At 44.4% G+C, this 11,073-nt stretch overlaps 3 protein-coding genes across 3 annotated transcripts; all 3 read left to right on the top strand.

Moving 5' to 3' along the window:
- Nucleotides 1–2,330: 2,330 nt before the first annotated feature.
- On the top strand, nt 2,331–4,532 carry LOC145939872 (uncharacterized). The gene has a single exon (XM_083044502.1). It carries the CDS (start codon nt 2,331–2,333, stop codon nt 4,530–4,532), a length of 2,202 nt encoding a protein of 733 aa, XP_082900628.1.
- Nucleotides 4,533–4,536: 4 nt separating this feature from the next.
- On the top strand, nt 4,537–5,703 carry LOC145939871 (uncharacterized). Its single transcript, XM_083044501.1, has one exon. It carries the CDS (start codon nt 4,537–4,539, stop codon nt 5,701–5,703), a length of 1,167 nt encoding a protein of 388 aa, XP_082900627.1.
- Nucleotides 5,704–5,818: 115 nt separating this feature from the next.
- Nucleotides 5,819–7,588, top strand: LOC145939870 (uncharacterized). The gene has a single exon (XM_083044500.1). It carries the CDS (start codon nt 5,819–5,821, stop codon nt 7,586–7,588), a length of 1,770 nt encoding a protein of 589 aa, XP_082900626.1.
- Nucleotides 7,589–11,073: the final 3,485 nt, after the last annotated feature.

Raw genomic sequence — 11,073 nt, 5'->3', positions numbered from 1 at the left:
GAGAGAGAGCGAGAGGTATTGTCGTCGCAGGAGAGAGACAGCCGCCGTTTGAGAGATTAGCGAGACGAAAACACAGCCGAAAACAACAAGAGCTGACCTTGCTGACAACGTTGAAGGAAGCAAATACAGCGAGTAATAAAGGAATTCGGTCTTGGAGATTACGTAGTCACCGGCAGGAGGTCGAAAAAGAAATAGAAAAAATAATTTCTATTATTACGATAGAAAAATGCATGTTAACGGCGCGCGCGAAGGCATAGCGCCTCGCTGTAGCGGCGCGGCGGCTGAGCGCTCACGCACACTACCAGACGCGCGGCTCATTGACGTACGCCCAGTTAAAAGTCGGCGCTGATTGGATTAACGTTACTCAATAATTACTGCTTTATTAAGCATGATAAAAAAAAATGGTTCAAGACTTTTTGACTCAGTTTTTCATGAGGGATATCACTGTATAAATAGTGGGCGCGAATTAAGTGACACCCTGTATATAAAATATAATTATTCGTGGAAACTGTTCACAGAGAGTTTCAATTTTTTAATTGCACTGCCTTACATTTAAAATAAAAAAATATTTATATTTACAATCTTTGTGAAAAAAGTAAATGAAGTGCATAAGGTATATTTAAAATTATATACAGCCTCACACATATCATAGATCATTTTTTAAAGAAAACAGTAATTCATTAAGTAATTTTTTGATACATGCAAATGATCATAAAATGGTCTTTCCAGAGAAATCGTGATCGAATCGATCGTGATCAAATTGACATCGATTCGACCAATCATTTCTCGCTGGGTTAATAGTCAAATGTTTAAATTAAAAGATGCGGACAAATATTGTCCCGAAGTATAGTTAATGCAATAAATAATTGGCAAGTTGAGTTTGCTTGTAAGTATTCTATTCAGTCGATCTATAATAGCTTCATTCTCTAAATAGAATTGCAAGATAAATTAATTTATGCAAATATATGCTAATAAGAAGTAAGTTTACTACACACATCGAAAGCATAAAAATAATATCTATTGTGGCGGCAAAAATGCGCCACTATATGCCCCCGCGAGCACACAACGCGCGATGCATATTGCCCGAGAGCGCGCCGCGCGAACGATAGTAGCAGCGCGGGAGCGAAACTAAAGTCACTAGATATACCTATAAAGTACCGCAATCGTTCCGCCATTTTGGCTCCAGTACGCGGCTATTTCAAATTTTAGTGTATGATAATTGTACTTTAGATGTTAGGTTACAAAGTGTACTACGTACACTTTCCGACGCCATATTGGCTCCAACGTGCTAAAAAAAAAAAAGCATTATGGATTGCGGTACTTTATATATCTAGTGATGTTCCGGAAAATTCTAAATGTATGCGGTAGTTTCGTTCATCGTATTTGTAATTATCAGAATCTTCTAAACCCAACACGTTCAGTATACGACAAAGGTCGATTCTCTCGATTTGTTTTTCTGACCTCTCGGTGTGCGAAAATAATACCTTCGAGTCAGACCACGGTAACCGAGCAAATAAAGCCATCGAACGATTTATGTCTTTATTTGGATATGAGACTCTCGCCCGTTTATTCTCTCGTGTTTTTCGAGAGCATTCTTCGAATAGAAGTCACCGAGAACAGACGTATCGGATATTGTCGCTCCGAGACTTGTATCGCTAAACCTTATACCGCGAATAATAAACTTAGTCGGACGGCCCAATAGGCAGCAAATTCAATAAAGTTATACTGATTGTTTCTGAAGTAGATTTTCTATTCTTTAAAGTGTCTCGTGTCAGCCTTGTGTTTTGTTTCAATTAATGTGACGTGAAGATCGAGGGCGCGTCAACATTAAATGGTCCTTCGAGCCGGATTTCCGGAGATACTGACGGAGAATAACACTGCTTGAAGAAACGAGTGGAGACACGTGAGCGCCCGCGAATTCACCAACGGCAAGCTCAAGGATCAATTGTGTGTTTACAGTCATAAGAACAACGGGTCGTTTCTCTCTCGATCGGCACCTACAGACCGTACGTACTCATTCGCGAAAAGGAACTTAGCGGAATATTGAAGTAAAATCAGCTATTTTCGGACGACTTAATATCGAAAGTTCGGCTATCCGAACTCTCTGAATCTGTTCTCTGCGTTCGACGTGTTACTGTTCACGCGACCTCACGCAGCTCAACCTGCGTAATCTACAACGCTGCCGCTGCGAGCTTCTCTGCACTCATTGGCGTCGACCTCAAGTTTACAACTGTTAAAAACCTTGCCGAAGACGTTCCGCGGCCTACTTTATTTCGGGCAAAACCATCGACTGACTCGTCTCTGGAACGGAGTATAATCTACCCACGATCATGGATGACGATCTGTCCAATCTCATCAGCGAGCAAGCAATCACGATCGCTTCGATTAAACGTGTTCTTCCCAATTTTAAGAAAATTGGTAAGGCGAATTTCACGACGTACAAGGCAAAAAATCGACTGGAATACTTGGAATCTCTCTGGGAGAAATGTCAACAAGTGAACGTCTGCCTGGAACAGGAGATCCGGTCTGATGAAAGGACCGACGAGCCTTACTTCGCCAAGGAGGAGTTTTTCAAAGCCGAGGACGCCTACCACGAAGCGGCGGACTTTCTCGCCGATACCATTGGTAACCTTTCTCCAACCACCTCGACCGCGAACGCGAATACGAGCGTTCCGGTGAATGATATCTCGACGCGCGATTCTTCCGCATCGGTAACGTTGCAATTGCCGCGTATCGTGTTACCGAAGTTTTCTGGCAAATTCACGGAGTGGGAGAATTTCCGCGGAATGTTCACGTCACTCGTCGCGTCGAAAGATTCTTTATCGGATACACAAAAGTTACACTATTTGAAAACTAGCGTCACGGGTGACGCCGCGTTGTTGCTAAACCATATTCAGATCGTAGATACGAATTACGACGCGGCGTGGAAATTGCTCACCGAAGAGTACAACGATCAACGCGCGCTAATTCACGCTCATCTCAACGCGTTCGTAGATTTACCTATAATGAAAACGGAGACGGCCGTTGAGCTCAAAGGTTTACGCGATATTGTCGCCGCGTCTCTAGCTGCGCTAAAAAATCTGGGGAAATCAGTCGACCAATGGGACGATTGGTTAGTTTATGTTCTTTCGAACAAGTTTAGCCCTCGTACGCGTAACGAGTGGAATTTGCAGTGCGGCAAATCGAGCGTTTATCCGACTTACAAAGAAATCCGTGATTTCATGACTCTACGCATCCGCGGGCTTACCGACTACTCTAAAGGCAAAGCGGACACGCTCCCGAACAAGAATAAGAGTTCGCATCGTATTTCCGTTAATAATGTGAACGTCGAGAAATGCTTGAATTGCTCCGGATCGCACCGTTTATTTCAATGCGAAGATTTCAAAGGCAAATCCATAGATGAGAAAGTTCAAATTTGTAAGCTGCACAAATGTTGCTTTAATTGTCTGAAGAGCGGTCATTTTCCTGGAAGCTGTCCAAGTAAAAAGCGATGCAACGTGTGTCGACGTTCGCATCACACTCTTTTACACCGCGATGCTAACATTAACGTTTCACATACTTCCGGTAGTTCAACCTCCAACGTCACCGTTAATACGGTCGCGCAAACTCAACCGAATATCAATCACCGGAGCAATTCAGACGTTTCCGAAGGCGACTCCGTCGTCGCTTCGGTACAGACCGTTGATGCGTCGATCAAACGACCTCCGAGCGTCTTGTTAGCAACAGCGAGAGTGGTCCTTCGCACGGCGGAAGGACGCTCCTTTACCGTGCGTGCGTTACTTGACCAAGGTTCGGCGGTCAGTTTTATCTCCGAGGCTCTGTGCCAAACACTGCGTACGAAACGTATCCGCACGAATCTTCAAGTACACTGCTTCGGCGAACGATTCAGTGGCGTAGCGAAGTCGCGAGTATCTCTTACGCTTACGCCTTGCTTCGAATTAAGTAACGAGTTCCCATTGCATGCGTTCGTATATCAGAAAATCACTTCGTACGCCGGTTCGAAAACTAAGCCGATGGATTCTTGGCCTCATTTACAAAACTTATCTCTAGCGGATCCGGACCCGTTCGGTAGTCAACCGATTCATCTGCTTATCGGAGCCGATTTGTACGGGTCACTGCTTCTACGTGAAGTAAAAAGAGGTCCGATCGGTACTCCGACTGCCCAACTTACCGTCTTAGGGTGGATAATCTCCGGTCCAACCGGAACATCCGGTCCAGACGACGGAAAAGCTTACTCTCTTAATTGCGTGTCAGCGATACCACTCGACTCTCTCCTCCAAAAATTCTGGGAGATCGAGGAAGTCCCTTCCTCACCTACTCTGTCAGACGAAGACGCGCGATGCGAGCAGCATTTTCTTCAAACTCACCAACGGGACCGAAACGGCCGCTATATTGTTCGATTGCCCTTTAAAACCGATCCACCGATCGATATCGGTTCCTCTCATCTGACCGCCGCGTTGCTCTATTCGAAATTAGAACGACGATTACACAAAAATCCGGTGCTCGCGAAACAATACTCTAAAGGAATATGAAGAAATGAATCATATGGAACTCGTCTCGGAGAACTCTCCGTCGCGATCTCTACCGGTCTATTTACCGCATCATCCGATCCTACGCGAGTCAAGCTCTACGACTAAGCTTCGCGTAGTTTTTAATGCGTCGTGCAAGACTAGCAACGGATCGACACTAAACGATCATTTGATGACCGGTCCTAAATTACAGCAAGATTTACCTTCAATTATACTTCGCTGGCGGCAGCATCGGTACGTGTACACAGCGGATCTCGAAAAAATGTTTCGTCAGATACGAATACATCCGGATGACGCAGATTACACGCGTATTTTATGGCGACCGCGTGAGGAACTTCCTGTTCAGTCTTATCGGCTCTCCACGGTCACTTATGGTACCGCCCCGGCTCCGTATCTAGCGATGCGAGTTCTACAACAATTAGCTTCGGACGACGGTTCCTCGTTTCCGCGCGCTCGAGAAGTCATTCGAGACTCTATTTATATCGACGACGTGCTGTTTGGTTCCGATCGCATACCATCCCTTCGCGAAATTCGAACTCAACTCACGCAGTTAATGTCGCGAGGCGGGTTCCATTTGAGAAAATGGGCCGCTAACTTGAGCGAACTATTAGACGACATCCCTTCGGGAGAGCACGAGCTAGCTCTCGACCATCCCTTTGATCGAGACGAGACCCTTAATGTATTGGGTCTTACTTGGATACCGCGGGAGGATAATTTTCGATTTCAGACCGAAATTCCGATTACTATTCCGACAACGAAACGTTCAATTCTGTCGTTCATCGCCCGGTTTTTTGATCCCTTAGGTTGGACTTCACCAGTAGTAATCACGGCGAAAATTTTAATCCAAGAACTGTGGATTCAGAAGTCAGACTGGGATACCCCTATCGCCGCCGAGTTCCTGGAGCCGTGGGAAAAATATCACGCGGAATTTTCCGGACTGTCCCAAATTCGTATACCGCGATGGACTGGTATGCAGCCGGAAACCGCCGGAGTCGAATTGCACGGATTCGCCGACGCTTCCAATCGCGCATATGCCGCGGTGGTATATTTGAGAGTTCTTCGATTATTCGACGAGATTTCGGTGACTCTGTTAACTGCCAAATCAAAAGTGGCACCGATTAAAACGGTCAGCGTACCGCGACTTGAATTAAATGCTATCGTTTTACTAACCTGACTGCTTGAATCCGTACAACATTCACTCAATTTCAAACCGCCTCCGACATACGGTTGGTCGGACTCTTCCGTCGCTTTAGCTTGGTTACGCGGTCATCCGTCCAAATGGAATACTTATGTCGCTAACCGAGTTTCAGAGGTTCAAACGCGCCTTCCGTTGGTCAAATGGAATCACGTACCATCGCAAGAAAATCCCGTGGATTGCGCATCGCGTGGCCTCCCCTGCAGAATTGCGCGATTTCAAGTTGTGGTGGTCGGGTCCCAGCTGGCTTAGTACCCCCTCCACCACCTGGCCGCTTCATAATCAAATACGAGATCGCCTCGAACCCGACCGAAATCGTATCCACTCCGAGTCTCGACGCGTAAACGTATGCCACACGCAAACTGAGCCTGAATGGGAGTTACCGAACGAATTCTCGAGCTGGCCAAAATTAATAAGAATTACCGCGCTAGTTCAACGGTTTGTTTCGAAGCTCAAAGATCGCGTTGCTCAACCCCGTTCCCCCTGGGTAACCGCGGACGAAATTCAAGAAGCCACCCGGTTTTGGTTCAATTACGTACAGCAACGTCGATTCGCTTCCGAATTGCGAGCTTTAAACTCCAATCAGCCCGTATCGAAATCTAGTGCGCTATTTTCTCTTCACCCCTTCCTCGGGAAAAACAAATTAATTCGCCTCGGCGGGCGGATTGAGAATTCGCATTTAAGCTATAACGAACGGCACCCTATAATTTTGCCGAAACACCGAATTGCGGACTTGTTAATCGACCAGGCGCATAAGATTGCCCTCCACGGCGGTACTCAGTTGACGTTGCGAATCCTGCGTCAAACCTATTGGATAATTTCAGCTCGCACTAGCGTTAAATCACACATTCGCAACTGCATTAGATGTGTCCGCGAACGCGCCCTCTCACCGCAACAATTGATGGGGAACCTTCCCCGCCCACGGGTCTCCCGATCCGCTCCGTTTTCCCACACGGGTGTCGATTACGCGGGACCGATATCTATTATTCCAACCGTGGGGAGAGGTCAACGCTCTCGGAAATATTACGTAGCCGTCTTTATTTGTCTCTCGACGAAAGCTATTCATTTAGAATACGTCGAAGATTACTCCGCAGCCGGGTTCCTCGCCGCTTTTCAAAGATTCGTGAGTCGCCGCGGTCTTCCCTCCGATCTATACAGTGACAACGGCACCAATTTTCAAGGAGCCGACAAAGAATTGTCCTCAGCTTACAAGCGTCTTGTCGCCGACCCGCAATTTCAGAGTTTTATGGCCAAGGATCACATCAAATGGCACTTTATTCCACCCTCCGCTCCGCATTTCGGCGGACTCTGGGAGGCTGGAGTAAAAGCCTTAAAATATCATCTTAAAAGAGTAATAGGTTCACGCAAGTTATCACAACTCGAATTCGCTACGCTACTGTGTCGGATTGAGGCGTGTCTGAACTCGCGCCCGATTTCCGCGCTGCACGACGATCCGAGCGATTTCAGCGCGTTAACGCCAGGTCATTTTCTAGTCGGTCGTCCGCTCGTCAGTCCACCGGAAGAATCGGTTCTCGAAATAAATTCAAATCGACTTTCTCGTTGGCAACAGATGCATGCGTTGTTGGAACAGATTTGGCGAGCGTGGTCCTCCGATTATTTGCATACGTTGCAACAAAGGCGAAAGTGGCAAGAGAGTCAACCAGAGCTGAAAACCAACGAATTGGTTCTCTTGAAAAACAATTTGTCACCGCCTTCCAAATGGGAACTCGCACGCGTCGTCGAAGTTCACCCGGGTACCGACAATCACGTACGCGTGATTACCGTTCGAACAGCAAAAACGATTTTAAAAAGACCGATTACACGAATCTGCCGATTACCGATCTCCAGTAACCCCGATTCTTAAGTGCAACCACCTCCATCACCTTCTCGAAATAACAAGTTTAAGCGATAAAGCGAGATAAGGAACATACCATTGTCCGCGTAGTCAAAATTATAACATTACCTAAACAATGTAATCGAATAACTTTGGGCCGTCCAATTCAAATGCGATTGCCGTATCCGTTCGACTTTCAGGTAACCGAACGTTTCGTACACCGTTGGTATACGAGGCGGGCGGAATGTTCCGGAAAATTTTAAATGTATGCGGTAGTTTCGTTATCGTATTTGTAATTATCAGAATCTTCTAAAGCCAACACGTTCGGTATACGACAAAGGTCGATTCTCTCGATTTGTTTTTCTGACCTCTCGGTGTGCGAAAATAATACCTTCGAGTCAGACCACGGTAACCGAGCAAATAAAGCCATCGAACGATTTATGTCTTTATTTGGATATGAGACTCTCGCCCGTTTATTCTCTCATGTTTTTCGAGAGCATTCTTCGAGTAGAAGTCACCGAGAACAGACGTATCGGATATTGTCGCTCCGAGACTTGTATCGCTAAACCTTATACCGCGAATAATAAACTTAGTCGGACGACCCAATAGGCAGCAAATTCAATAAAGTTATACTGATTGTTTCTGAAGTAGATTTTCTATTCTTTAAAGTGTCTCGTGTCAGCCTTGTGTTTTGTTTCAATTAATGTGACGTGAAGATCGAGGGCGCGTCAACAAGTGACTTTAGCGAAACCAGTAAGTGAAATCCCCCCACGCGGATATATAAGAAGACCCCTTGCGGTGAATAAAAATCTTTTCCTCTCGCTCATGGCGCCAGTCGCTAAAGACCAGAAGAAAGCTTTGAAGGAGACTTTTCTCCCACATACGCCCCCGCAGCGGCGTAACGAAGAGGACGCCACTATCCGGCGAAAGACATGCCCCGTGCCGCTGAATAAATTGACGAAGCGGAGGCGTCGGAGCAGCAGTACAACTCGGAGTTCCGACGCATACACTTCGGGTCCTTCTAAGGACCGCGTCGACTCCCGCTATTCTCGGGATCGCGGTAAACCGTTGAAGCAACTTCCTGGTGTCAATCCGCCGGAACGGTCCACGAACCAACTACCGGGCGTCAATACGCCGGAGCCAATCATCGATCAACTCCCTGGCGTCCATACGCCGGAGCTGACCAACGATCTACTCCCTGGCGTTATTACGCCGGAGCCAACCGTCGAGCTACTCCCTGGCGTCACTACGCCGGAGCCAACCGTCGAACTACTCCCTAGCGTCAATACGCCGAAGACGTTCAACGATCCACTCCCTGGCGTCAATACGCCGGAGCCGACCAACGATCTACTCCCGGGCGTTAATACGCCGGAGCAGCCAGTCAAACGGCCTCCTAGCACCTATCTGTCCCCTTTCAGGAATACTGTACGTGATCCACGGAAGAGAGGGTTCCTGCACTCCCTCGAACCAAGTAACAGACCCGACCAGGTCTCCGACGACGATTCCTATCTCGAGACGCAGGCGAGCCCACTAGACGAACTCCTTGGGGTCAGCCCACAACATCCTGGACCGGATACCTCTCCACGGGTAATCCCTTGGAGAGTACCTGCTCGACTCTCTCCACTGAAGGGATCTCCAGTAAATCATATCGAGACGTGGGAACGCAAACGAAGAGAAAATTACGTGGCCATCGTAGAAGGATTAAGCGTTGTTGCAATAACAATAATTATTATTCATGTAATAAGGAGAACAGAAAAGTTTAAATAAATGCTAGAAAGAAGTATTAGAGAAAGAAGTCAACAAAAAGAACGTATAGATCATTTATAGACCTCCATGCTAATCCACATCCTCAGCCGCTCGTCACCTAGATTGTCTAATAGTAGAACAAGATAGCTACATCTATAATATCCAAAATAAATTTAGGAATTTTTACGCTTCAAGAAAGCAAGTTTATTATAATACTTTATAATTATAATTTAATATTTTATAATTATAATTTATAATTATAAATAATATATCATTTGTTTTTTTATTCTATCATTTTTCTACTTGTACATTTTGAAAAATTGCGAAAAAAATTTGATTACGCCTGTGTGTGTATAACAATCTTTGATCGAATTGAATATACTATATACATTACTGTACATTTTAATCGAAGAAAATGCAGTAATTATTAATTTATCAATAATTTTATAATTTGATCATAAAGATCATTATAATTAATCATGAAATAGAGTTTCAAAAAATAATATTTAGAAATAAAAACTCATAATTTATACACATACACTCACGCACACGAACTCGACGTGTTACAAAGAATTAATCAAAAGACATGAATAAGGAACATTGATTCGATTAGTATATTTAAATCATTGAGAAGATCGCATGGAACATTGATCAGTATTGATCACTCATAGTCGAGAATCTCGTAAATTACTTATAATAGAATGAAATGTTTTACAATGCTTGATTTCATTAACTCTGAAGATCATCCAATTGGAGAAGTAATACACTATTTCTGGCGACGAGAATACCAAGGTAGAGGTATACAACATTTCCACTTATTAATTTGGATTAAAAATGCACCGATTTTTTATGAATCTACTATTGAAAAAGTTTCCAAATTTATTTTACAACATATAAGCTGCAAAATGCCAGATAAAAATATTTCGCCATTATTGTAGACGTGTTAATACGCATCAGCGACATAAAGATTATTGTCTTCGTTCTAAAAAAGTATGACGTAAAGTTATTCGTCGGTGTCGTTTTGGATTTCCTTGTTCCGTTACTGAAACTTTGAATATGAGAGATGTAGCAACTTCGATAGCAGGTAGAAAACAATTGAAACATAAAAGTAGGCTTTATGATCTTCCTCGAACGGATAATGAAAGTTAATATAAATGATTATAATCCTGTTCTTCTTACTGCATGGGAAGGTAATATGGATATACAATTGGTGAAAAATCTACGTTGCTTACTTGGTACATTACTAAATATATGAATAAAGCGGGAAAAAGTGAGTTGTCAGATGCTATCTTTAGTAAGAATAATAAAAAGTCATTAACGAGTTATCTTTGGAATATTGCTTTGCGATTTACGAATAATAGAGAATGTGGGGAGCTTTGGAAACTGCTCATACATTGTTAAGTATTCTTTTGTATGGAACTGATTGAAATAGAACTATCAAATGGTTAGACGTTAATCAAATACGATACAGAAAATTAAAAAGTCTCAAAGAAATTGAAGCTCTTAATCCCTGGTAGAAATTTTGATTTGGCGCTTGCATGGCACTGACCAACGTGCCATATTTTATTTCAGGAGCTAGCATGGCACGCTGGTAAGCACCATCCTTGAATCGTCACGTTTTGCCTGCTGGCGCCACAACTTTGAAAAATTTGGCATGGTCCTGGCATGGCGCTAACAGTAAGACTTGCGTCCATTCAATTTTATAATGAATGTCACGCATTTATAAATTCTTTAGGATAAGGCTGTGGCGTGGCAAACTTGCATGGTGC

This window comes from Prenolepis imparis, unplaced genomic scaffold (genome assembly GCF_030444845.1).
Source record: "Prenolepis imparis isolate NDT839.2.m4 unplaced genomic scaffold, iyPreImpa1.0 SCAF_8, whole genome shotgun sequence".
NCBI classification, from domain to species: Eukaryota; Metazoa; Arthropoda; class Insecta; order Hymenoptera; family Formicidae; genus Prenolepis; species Prenolepis imparis.
The sequence above is the reverse complement of the archived record's forward strand: the minus strand, read 5'-3'. Positions and strand labels throughout refer to the sequence as shown.

Coding starts and splice junctions, on each gene's coding strand:
- LOC145939871 (XM_083044501.1), top strand. CDS start 4,537: ATGAATCATATGGAACTCGTCTCGGAGAACTCTCCGTCGCGATCTCTA.
- LOC145939872 (XM_083044502.1), top strand. CDS start 2,331: ATGGATGACGATCTGTCCAATCTCATCAGCGAGCAAGCAATCACGATC.
- LOC145939870 (XM_083044500.1), top strand. CDS start 5,819: ATGTCGCTAACCGAGTTTCAGAGGTTCAAACGCGCCTTCCGTTGGTCA.